Consider the following 12,482-nt stretch of genomic DNA (forward strand, 5'->3'; position numbering starts at 1 on the left):
GCCCACGCTCAGCGAACTGCCGGGGAAACGAGAAAGTTCACTCGCATCTTTAAAATGTTCAATCAGTGGAAAAGTGGATCAGGCTGTGAATATGAAATGATCACCGACACCCCGACAAGTAAACAGGGTATAAGTAAGATTTCTGATGTCACGTATATACAAGGTATGCAGCTAAACACAAGCAAAGCAATATCAAAACACTGGAGGAAAAAACAACAACAAAAAAAAAAATAAAACGGCATTGTGGTATCAAGGTGTGTCGAAATGTGTTTTCTTCCGGCTGTTTGGATCAACCCCTAGACCTCCAAGCTTCACCCCACACTTGGCCACGAATGCACAAATATCAGCGCACAAAAACATTTTCCAAAAAAGCAAAGTTTATTCTCAGCAGACCTGACATTTCCGCCTGGACGGAAGCAGCTGAACAGCAGTTCAGAATGTCTAGTTGTGTTTTTTCAGGCAGTGAGTGACAGAGAAAAAAAGAGAGAGAGAAAGAAAGAGAGAAGGGGGAGAGACTTACCAAGGTCTTTGGATCCCTGGCTCTCACTGGCCAGCTCGCCCATCCTCACTAGAGCATCGAAGTAGCCCTTGGCTGCAAACGTCACAGCTGTAGAGAAAATAACACATTAATGGTCAGGTTCATAAAACCTAACAACTTTAGATAAGATGCGGTTTGCTGGCTTGATGTGTTTTAAAGGAAAGCATTGCTTGATGAATACTGCTTGATAGAAGAGAGCTGGAAATTGTGCCATGACAATAAATAAATAAATAAATAAATAAAATAAAATAAATAAGGGGAAAGTCTCTTCCCTTCCCAAAATAAATAAATAATTAAACAGTCAAGTTCGTTATTTCACTTCCTGCTGCTTGTGTGAAAGCACTGCTGATGTAAACACATTATGTCTCATCACCCTGCTGGATCTGCTGCTCAGCCTTGGTAGTGCACAGGGCGAGCGCACGACTCGATACTCGGCTTTTCAAAGAAGGACATTTAACGACTGCGCAGATCACATGCACGCTTAAACGCGCGCGCACACACACACACACCCACAAACGCCCACAAAACAGAGAAGCATACAAAGAACCACGAAAACCACACACAAAAAAAAAACAAACACAAACTTGCATGATTCACACAAAACAAATTCTCAACTCGAGTGATGAAAAACAATAGATCGTTATCATTACTGTACAAAAACAATATCAAAACGGTCATACTGGATGACGTTTGCGAGATTTTTGTACAACTTTGTTCACACCACAGAAAGCCTTCTGCCTCATAAGTCACTCAGCCTCGCTTCTCATCCCATCCCCTTCGAATTGTGATTAGGATCAGTTCACTACGACACGTGGTGCTCGTGTTTCATGATGGCTAGACGACCACAGCGGGTCACTGATCAGTCCGGCCAGCTCTGTCTGCCTCTGTGCATATAATAAAAATAGTGCGGGCAGCGTTGCTCTTTCAGCTGCTGTGTGTTTATCAGGACTCATTTAGTCGAGAGTTATACTGAAATGCTTCTTGACAGATGGGCCCGCTGCCTGCGGGTAGCTGCGAGTCCTCCTCTGGAAAACGCTCTCTGAATCAGTGCTAGCAGCTGGAGAGAGCCACATGTTCATATGCTGCACTAATTAAATCATAATCTATAGCAGCCCATCAATACGCAGGACGCGCTCCACAAAAAAAAAAATTCCCCCCAAACACATAACAGGATACTCGCCTGGCCCCTCCTCCTACTAAATCAACATCAACAGCGCACACACACACACACACACACACAAAGTGGTGATTAGCTGACAGTGTGAGTGTGGCAGATCAGGAGGAAATCTATCTATCCTCCATTCTTTCTGCCTTAGCCTGAAACTGGCCTGACATTACGCTCAGGCTTCACTTTAAATTGCTCTTTAAAAGGCACAGTATATAAACCGGACCGCGGTAACTGGACATGACCTTGAGGTTTCTTGCCTCTGGTTACAGCCTGCTCTAGATCTTGGTCCTGGGTGTCATAGGTGGTAAAAAGTGTGCAGCAGTAAGGCAATAAAAACAAAACAAAATGGAGTGTCCATTTATCCTCAGTAATGCAGTACGTCGTTCATAAACCAATCCAATACTGCTCACGTATTTCAATCTAATCATGTGCTAACCTCTATATAGTAATATACTCACGCTAATACTTGATCATTTCTATAACAGGTGTCTTAGCATTAGTTAGTGAATGAAAAACATTGTTGCTTAAACAAAGAAAAAAGGAAAACACTGATATGATGAAAATTTTCTGTAAGGGGATGTATATTTAACGCTCATTAAAGTGGTCTCAAATGGCAGAGATGAGAAAGTTTTCTGTCAATCAGAAGTCTCAAAACTGTGCTATATTAATCAGTAACATATGAACACATGAAGAGGAAGGAAAAAAGATGCTATAAAAAGCTGCTGAAATTATATACAGCAATTATAAAAAATTTTTTATTTATTTAAAACTCAATCAAAAAAAATCATTCAGCACCTTCCTAGGACACAGTGCTGTGTTGCATTCTTTACGTATCTTCCTGACAGAAAGCTCTTTTTCATATGTTGAACGCTGCACTGGCCTCCCCCTCATCCGTTACAGATTTCCTCAGAGGATTTACGCTTTCGATTTCTTAGGATTTCGTGTTTCACCCTAAAAGTCGACTGCTGCAGGTTATGAAATGGCATTTAAAGAATAATCAATTTACAGTTTCGCATCATCTTCTTCTTTGTCTTTCGGCTGTTCCCTTTCAGGGGTCGCCACAGCGAATCATTTGCCTCCATCTAACCCTATCCTCTGCATCCTCTTCTCCTACACCAACTAACTTCATGTCTTCTCTCACTGCATCCATAAATCTCCTCTTTGGTCTTCCTCTAGACCTCCCGCCTGGCAGTTCCAACCTCAGCATCCTTCTACCAATATATTCACCATCTCTCCTCTGAACATGTCCAAACCACCTCAATCTGGCCTCTCTGACTTTATCTCCAAAACATCTAACGTGGGTTGTCCCTCTGATAAACTCATTCTTGATCCTATCCATCCTTGTCACTCCCAAGGACAACCTCAACATCTTTAGCTCTGCTACCTCCAACTCTGCCTCCTGTCTTTTCTTCAGTGCCACTGTCTCTAAGCCGTAGAGCATTGCTGGTCTCACCACTGTCCTGTACACCTTTCATTTCATTCTCGCTGATACTCTTTTATCGCACAACACACCTGACACTTTTCTCCACCCATTCCAACCTGCCTGTACCCGCCTCTTCAAGTGCCTTTGAACACTCTCCGTTGCTCTGGACCGTTGACCCTAAGTACAGTGGAACCTCGGATTACGAGCTTAATTCGTTCCGGAAGTGGACTCGTATTCCAAAACACTCGTAAACCAAATTTAATTTTCCCATAGGAAATAATGGAAACTTAAATTATTCGTTCTACAGCCCCCAAAAATAAATACATAAATATAATTAATACAAAATATAAAGTAAAAATAAAACAAATTAACCTGTACTTTACCTTAAAAAAAATGTGAAATTAAACCCAGACAGATAAGGGTTTTCGTTTGTGCATGCAGAGTGTATGTGTGTAAAATGTGCGCGCGCGCGCACACACACACACACACATTAACGGATAGACCGTTTTTAAAACCATTTAAAAATTGGCAAGGAACATTCCTAGTCACACTCACGTGAGCGCATACTAACAGGATCACTGCTGTAAGTAAAACAACAACAACAAAAAAACTAATTAAACAGCTCCTCACCTTTGAAAACAATCGCGACAGAGAGAAGTTTGTGTGTTTATTTGGCAACCTGAGAGGAGGGGGGATAAAGGGGGGCTCGCTCGCGTTTACGGCCCCCTTCTCTCAGGTTGCCAAATAAACACACAAACTCTCTGCCTTACACAGACACAAACGCGCGCACTCAAAAACACTGCAGGCACTAAGACCCAGCAGGGGAGACGATAGGTCTCGGCTTTACAGCTCCCCTCCTTTCAGGTTGCCAAATAAACACACAAACTCTACTCTGTCGCGACTGTTTTCAAAGGTGAGGAGCTGTTTAATTTTTGTTGTTGTTGTTGTTGTTGTTTCACTTTACAGTAGTAATCCCGTTAGTATGCACTCACGCGAGTGTGACTAGCGATGTTCCTTGCTAATTTTTAAACGGTTTTAAAAACGGTCTCTCCGTTAATGTGTGTGTGTGCGCGCGCACACGCACATCTCTCTCACACACACACACACACACACACGCACAGACACGCACACGCGCACACAGCGCGTGTGTGTATTCACCCAGCAGGAGAGACGATTACCTACAATTCTGCTGCAAGAGAGAGAAAAACCGTTGGCTCACTTGTGATGACGTAACGCTCGTTGTTAAAACAAGAAGCGCATGCGTGAAACATGATACTCGGTGCTCGTTAACTAAGACAATGCTCGTTTTTCAAGTAAAAATTTATTAAAAATTGTTGCTCGTCTTGCAAAACACTCGTAAACCACGTTACTCGTAATCCGAGGTTCCACTGTACTTAAAATCCTGCACCTTCTTTACCTCTGCTCCCTGTAGCCTCACCGATCCTCCTGGGTCCCTCTCATTTACACACATGTATTCTGTCTTGCTGCGGCTAACCTTCATTCCTCTCCTTTCCAGAGCATACCTCCACCTCTCCAAATTTTCCTCAACCTGTTCCCTGCTTTCGCTACATAAAACAATGTCATCTGCAAACATTATAGTCCATGGGGACTCCTGTCTTACCTCATCTGTCATCCTGTCTATCACCAGAGCAAACAAAAAGGGGCTTAGAGCCGATCCTTGATGCAGACCCACCTCCACCTTGAACTCTTCTGTCAAACCTACAGCACATCTTACCACTGTCCTACAGCTCTCATACATGTCCTGCACTACTCTAACATACTTCTCTGCCACTCCAGACCTTCTCATACAATACCACAGCTCCTCTCTTGGCACCCTGTCATATGCTTTCTCTAAATCTAAAAAGACACAATGCAACTCCCTGTTACCTTCTCTGTACTTCTCCGCCAGCATCCTCAAAGCAAATACTGCATCCGATGTACTCTTTCTAGGCATAAAACCATATTGCTGCTCACAAATGCTCACCTCTGCCCTTAACCTAGCTTCCACTACTCTTTCCCACAGCTTCATTGTCTGGCTCATTAGCTTTATACCTCTATAATTGCCACAGCTTTGCACATCTCCCTTGTTCTTAAAAATTGGCACCAATACACCTCTCCTCCATTCCTCTGGAATCCTCTCACTCTCCAAGATCTTGTTAAACAAACTTGTCAGAAGCTCTACTGCCACCTCTCCTAAGCACTTCCATACCTCCACAGGTATGTCATCAGGACCAACAGCCTTTCCACTCTTCATCCTCTTCAACGCCCTTCTAACCTCACTTCTACTAATATTTGCTACTTCCTGTTCCACAACAGTCACCTCTTCTACTCTTTGTTCTCTTTCGTTTTCCTCATTCATCAACTCCTTAAAGTACTCCTTCCATCTTCCCATCACCCTCCCGGCATCTGTCAGTACATTTCCATCTCTATCTTTAATCACTCTAACCTGCTGCACATCCTTCCCATCTCTATCTCTCTGCCTCGCCAACCTGTACAGATCCACCTCACCCTCCTTACTGTCTAGCCTAGCATACAAGTCCTCATATGCTCTTTGTTTGGCCTTTGCCACCTCTACCTTCACCTTACTCTGCATCTCCCTGTACTCCGGTCTACTCTCTTCAGTCCTCTCAGTGTCCCACTTCTTCTTAGCTAGCCTCTTTCCCTGTATACACTCCTGGACTTCCTCATTTCACCACCAAGTCTTCTTGTCCACTTTCCCCTTACCCGATGATACACCAAGTACTCTCCTACCCGTCTCCCTGATCACATTGGCTGTAGTTGTCCAGTCAACTGCAAGCACCTTCTGACCACCCATAGCCTGTCTCAACTCCTCCCTAAAGACTTCACAACATTCTTCCTTTCTCAGCTTCCACCACTTTGTCCTCTGCTCTGCCTTTGTCCTCTTCGCCTTCCTCACCACCAGGGTTATTTTACACACCACCATTCTGTGTTGTCTGGCTACACTCTCCCCTACCAACACTTTGCAGTCACTGATCTCTTTCAGATTACAACGTCAACACAAGATGTAGTCGACCTGAGTGCTTCTGCCTCCACTCTTATATGTCACCCTATGTTCCTGCCTCTTCTGGAAGAAAGTATTTACTACTGCCATTTCCATCCTCTTTGCAAAGTCCACCACCATCTGTCCTTCTACATTCCTGTCCTGAAGACCAAACCTGCCCATCACATTTTCATCACCTCTGTTCCCTTCCCCAACATGTCCATTGAAGTCTGCACCAATCACCACTCTTTCACCTCTAGGGATGCTCTGCATCACTTCATCTAACTCACTCCAGAATTTCTCCTTCTCTTTTAACTCACATCCTACCTGTGGGGCATAGCCACTAACAACATTGAACATTATCCCTTCAATTTCCAGCTTCAGACTCATCACCCTATCTGATACTCTCTTCACCTCTAGAACTCCTTACAAACTCCTCTTTCAGAATAACTCCTACTCCATTTCTTTTCCTATCCACACCATGGTAAAACAATTTGAACCCTGATCCTAAGCTTCTAGCCTTGCTACCTTTCCACCTGGTCTCCTGGACACACAGTATATCCACCTTCCTTCTCTGCATCATATCAACTAACTCTCTTCCCTTCCCTGTCATGGTCCCAACATTCAAAGTCCCTACTATCACTTCTAAACTCTTGCCTTTCCTCTTCTCTCTCTGCTTTCGAACACGCCTTCCTCCTCTCCTTCTTCGACCAACAGTAGCCCAATTTCCACCAGACACAACCCTCTGCATTTATCCAGACTTGGGACTGGCACAAGAAGACACTGGATTGCGCCCCCCCCCCGTGGTTGCATTTGCATATTAAGTGATATTAAAATGCTAAAATGTGATCATTAGGGACAACATGGCTGTTTCATTTTTATAGTCTGTCAATTTTTTTAAACGAGATTTGTGGCAGAGACATAATTCAAGTAATCATTCATTTTTAAATACGATTTACTGTAGGCTTCCAACGATACGAAGTACTAGATAATCATGATCTACTGTAATGATTATTGTGCCACATTCCGTTTTGCAATGGTCATTCCATGTTGTGTTATTAATTCAGCATGTCCACTTGCTTTACAGTTTGTTTTTACCACTTAGTTAAGGCTGCTCTCCGACAGGCTGTGGCATTTAGCTGTTTATTTATTTATTTATTTTACAGTTTGTATGTGTAAAGTTTAATGATTTCTGCCATCATTAAATGGCTCTAGGAACAGCTCAATAGCACCTATAATGCTAACATTTATATAGCAACTTTATAACATGGATTTAAAAAAGAAAAAGATCAATCTTTTAGTGTGGTAAATGTCTGTTAATAAACTTGTGCACCATGCGTTTCTCTTTTTACATAAATGGAAACACTTATACTTTTTAACTTTTTTTTAATTATACTTGTAATCCAAGGTTCCACTGTGTGTGTGTGTGTGTGTGTGTGTGTGTGTGTGTGTGTGTGTGTGTATATATATATAAAATTTCCAATTTCCAATTTCCAAAAGTATTTCAACCAAAAATACAATTAATCTTACAGGAAAATATCTGTAGGCTTATTAGACTTTATATTTATTTATTATTATTTTTAGATTTTTTAGATTTTAAGACATCCTTGCTCTACAGCAGTTATTTACACGCACCTAAAACTTTTGCACAGTACAGTAAAACAATTTGTCAGGTTTGGAGCTTTTAACAGTTGTACAAGTTTACCCAAGCATTTCAAAAGTGTGAATCGACTCTGTTTTGGAAATTGACTTATGTATTCTATTAACTAAATCAATGACCAAAAGATCAATTGTAGTACACAGCTATATGACACAATAAAATATACAGCTATCTCCACAATATATATGCCACAGATGTCTCATGTACACTAGGAAAAAAAAAAAAAAAAACCTTGCACAAAAGCATTTGACACTGGGGAAAATGCCTTTTTTTTTCTTTTAAATCATATCATCGAACCACAGCGTTATTTCAATTAAAGTCTATTCATTCATCTCAAAAGGTATTGTATTCGAAAAGCTGCACGTCATTATATCAAAGATTAAAAGAGGGGAATGCGCCAGAATGGAGATCTAGACGCGAATTGCAGATTATCTGAATCTTAAAAGCTTAACCATTACTGAAAAGTCCCTATGCCGCATTACCATGCATCGAGTGACTAGATATCACTTTCTCAGACATGCAGTGTGCATCATTATTAATCTGAAAGACCTCTTGGGAATTAGTTTGTGTCTTTTTCCAAATAACTCGGTGGTACTGAAGGTACCAGCGGCTGGACTGGAGCTGATAAGGCCGTTTGTGGTTGCTGCGAGTGCCAGGATGATAAATTGAATGGCGTTGTTGTCATGATGCTCTTTAAAAAAAAATATTTAAAAAAAACCTGTAGTGCTGTGAGCAGGAGGTGAGAGGCGGGAGGCACTGGCTGGCTGCCCAGAAGGAGCGGCTAAATGAGGACAAAATGGTAGAAAATGGTGCCGTACTTACTCGAGAGAGCTTTCTCGTAGTTCTTCCCCATGGCAACAAAGTTCCGCAAGCAGGGGTTAAACTGCTCCATGATGGTCTGAAAAGCAAAGGAAGGAGAGATTTGCTCATCATTAATGGTGACAACAGTGCTAGAATTAACACACATGAAAAATTCATGGCTTATCACAGCATATCCTTGGTGGTGCATGTGCACACAAAAACATTCCAGAACTCGATTATAATAAAAAGGATGCACAAACCGAAACTGCATCTCTAATATACAGCTGCCGGTCTTATTTATTCAGCATCTATAATTCAATTAAATACAACATGCCTTTAACAATACGCATCTTCACTAATCAGCTTCCTGAACGCAAATTTATATTTAGATTCCTTATGAGCAAGCCAGAGGCAACAGCAACGATACACAAAAGACAAAAAAATAATAATCAAAAAGACAAGAGCAAGAAGCCTTGAAGGGAACCAGACTGGAAAGGAAACCCATTAATCTTCATAGTTTCATATGTGCAAGCTATTATGTGCATGCTATTAAGTAAAGTTGAACAAAGCTAAAAATAATAGATAAGGATATTTAATGAGAGTCATGGTATTATGATTACAGTAGCAGGTACAAGTCTACAGTATGCAGGTAAAATCATATCCTGGGAAAGAGGTGAGGTTTGGGCACAAAAATGTTTCAATGACCTTTTTACATTCCATTGTACCTCAACCCCACTGCACACATACACTATTTGTGTCAGTCTGTTCCTGACTGGCTTTAAATCAGTTTCCTGAGGTGTAGTGTGACAGATAACAAGATGGTTGCCTTTATGCTTAACTTGATCATGCTAATCTGCCTGTACTGTATCTACTGAGGTGGAAAAGGCTAAAAGAAAAAGCAAAGTGACCAAAATAAACAGGAGCCATCAGATACTCGTAGAATCGTAGCTCGGTCATGCAGGCACCTGTCATAACACTTGCAGCTCTGTCGCCTTCCCCATCACACCTTACTCTAATTAGAGCTGCAGCAGTGCCAGGGCCACGGGGTTACAGCACTCTGTTCCTCCCTCTCACTCCCGTTCTTATGCTTCGCCTCGAACCTACCACAACGCCTAGATTGATTCGAGTATTCATCAAAAAATCTTTTTTTTTCTTCTTCTCTGTACCATCCAAATGGAATAAGTGCTGCAAACACACTCATTCTTACTCAGGACACGGGTCAAGTCCTGATCGTCCCTGTGTGAGGTGACGCTCAGCTAAATAAAGTCACTGTGCTTTTTTGTTAAGGCACAGACTCTCTCTAGTCTAAAGTACTACAATAAAATCCCATGCATACAGCATATGCTAATCATGATGATTCATGACAAGCCGCCTAATATCGGGTAGGTCCCCCGTCGAGAAATGAACTCCACTAGACCTTTGAATTAATGTCATCGGTACCTGGTACCATGCCGTCAGCTGCAAGTTGTGAGATAATCTATTGGAGGGTTAACACCTTAAACTCATTATTTTGTTCTTCAAACCATCCCTGATCCGTTTTCTGCAGTGTGGCAGGGCACATTATCCTGCTGAAAGAGGCCACTGCCATCAGGGGACACCATTTCCATGGAGTGGGGTATTCAGTCAGGATCAATGTTTAGGTAGGTGGACCCTTGAGCTGCAAGGGTCAGGACCTACCAAAAGGGAAGGACAACTGGTCAACCAGCGACTGGATCAAGGCAAAATGCATCAATGAGCCTTGGCCGCCTTGACCCGGTTACTGGTTGACCAGTTTGCCTTCCTTAAACTCCTTTTCGTAGGTCCAGACCCTTGCCGCCCACAAGAGCTGCTGTTTTGTTTCGCCCAGATCCTTATGCTTGCCAATTTTTCTGCTCCCAGCGCATCAACTCCAGGTAGAAAATGTTCGCTTGCTGCCTAATTCATCCTACCCATGTCCAGGTGCCCCTTAAATGAGATACAAGAATATTATCTCTTCACACTTCATTTTAATATAAACTAAATTCCCAATTGGTCAGTTTCCACCCATCATTTCGAGAGAATAAAGATCAGTGTGCTTCCTATGAAACATGCAAACAAAACTGACCACATGTTTCTGAACTGCTGCTCATGCTATAACACAAAGAGGGAAGTTCTAACTGCGCCTTCCTGAATAAATGAGCTCACAAACACGCGTGATTGGCTAGCGTTGGTTTATCTCTTGATCTCTTGAGACGCAAATTCATCGTTTAATCCCTTACAGTAGGGTTCACATTCATGCATGTTTTGCTTGTGAATTACCTAGTCGCATGACCTTTACATAAACATGACCTCGACTATGACTTTTCCAAGATGCAAATATGAGATATGGGATACACAGGGCGGTCCAAAAGTCTATACCCATAAAATATATTTAATATATATAAAACAAATGTTCAAATTGACGGCCTCTGACTACAACACTTGTGTAAGGAATTTATTAAATTTAATTTTTATGCATCATAACTGATACATGCGGAGATGATTTCCCGCTTCAGTGAATTGGTTCTGGGCTGATTCTGATAAGACTACTGACCCCAAAGAAAAAAGCTAAGTGGTGTTAAGTCTGGTTCTTTTCATTTTGTCCTTTGATTGTTAGTTTGGAGGCAACTTAGGCCAGAAATACAAAAACATACATCTATATTATATTACCTATAAGAAAAATTGTTCCTGGTGCCAGACTATCACACCGCATATTATCTGGGGTTTTCTACTGGTCATTTTTATAGAAGCCAGATTGCAGTTTGTAAAAAAACTAACCAAAAAAAAAAAAAAAACCCTGACATGATCACCACATTCATCATGGCTTATTTATTTTACAGGCCGCTTTATACCATATAACAAGTGACATGGTTGAAGGAAACAAACTAGTATACTTTTTCCGCTGAAACTATTGTTTCACGTTTGTTTCACTAAACAATCTTTGTTCCCAGCCTTAATAGAAATGATGGATGATGTTTTCAAAGCAGTAAGTTATAAAACTAAAACTATGAGACAAATTAAGCCATACACAGAATCACTTTTATGAATGCCCTGAACCAAAATCAAATCATGTCCAGGGGTCCCTAGAGTTACTCATATTATAGCTTTACATTGTTCTTCAAAATAAAATATATATATTAAAGTACATCATGAGCTGAGAATTTTCTGCAACACTGATTTTGTAAATACAAAATGTCGATGGGTTGAAAAATAGCAGGTCAAAACTCGTATAGTATGCGAGGAGTGGAAGATGGATTTGAACCGAAAAGAGGCTGATTTAGGTCGGGTATTTATAGATGTAGACCAGACTACTCAGTGCTGCTAGTTTATTATTATTTTTTATTTTTTACAATTAATAGAGGCACATGTCAGAAACATGGCTGTCTGGGGGTGACTAGGTAGATCATACGTACTGTGGGCAGGATAGCAGGTTCATTTCTCTCTGCCTTAATGGCCCAGAGAGCAAGGTCACCTTGACGTTTCTGCACAGCTCGGAAAGTGGGTCTGGCCCTGACGGGGACGAACAAGCCTGGAATGGCTCAGCAAATCAGCACGTTTTGAAGAGTGCTTGAACAGAGTGGAGGAGTGATAAAGGAAAGGATGCAGGAAAAAACAAGACTCCTGTGAGCAGGAATTCTAACCGCAGCTTACTGCATCACTTGCTTTGGCACGTTTGGATCCAGTGTGAGTGCAGAGATCAAATTACTGATAAATAAAACAAGAAGACAGACAAAAAAACATTTTGTCAGACAAAAAAAAAATTTATTATACACACTTCAGGAAGAGAAAAACTTAATTAAAAATAGTGAAAATATTTGAATACTAAATGTATTGTTATATGCTAAATATAGATATACTGTATATGATGATGCTATTATGATAATATATTATAGT

General features: G+C 41.3%; 1 protein-coding gene across 9 annotated transcripts in view; it reads right to left on the reverse strand.

Annotated features, from left to right (window-relative positions):
- Nucleotides 1–12,482, reverse strand: part of baiap2a (BAR/IMD domain containing adaptor protein 2a) — an 84,006-nt gene that overhangs the window by 43,767 nt on the left and 27,757 nt on the right. For 8 of the 9 annotated variants that reach the window (XR_008365789.1, XM_053514522.1, XM_053514525.1 and 5 more), the window contains exons 2-3: nucleotides 8,613–8,688; nucleotides 521–607 (exon numbers count right to left, since the gene is read on the reverse strand). Coding sequence is in view for 8 of the 9 variants with exons in the window: in XM_053514522.1 (XP_053370497.1) it covers nucleotides 521–607; nucleotides 8,613–8,688 (163 nt within the window). In the remaining variant the exon portion in view is untranslated. Of the gene's footprint in view, nucleotides 1–520; nucleotides 608–8,612; nucleotides 8,758–12,482 lie in introns of those variants that run through there. The other variant, XM_053514529.1, reaches the window with a different exon arrangement.

The sequence above is a fragment of the Clarias gariepinus genome, chromosome 16, assembly GCF_024256425.1.
Source record: "Clarias gariepinus isolate MV-2021 ecotype Netherlands chromosome 16, CGAR_prim_01v2, whole genome shotgun sequence".
NCBI classification, from domain to species: Eukaryota; Metazoa; Chordata; class Actinopteri; order Siluriformes; family Clariidae; genus Clarias; species Clarias gariepinus.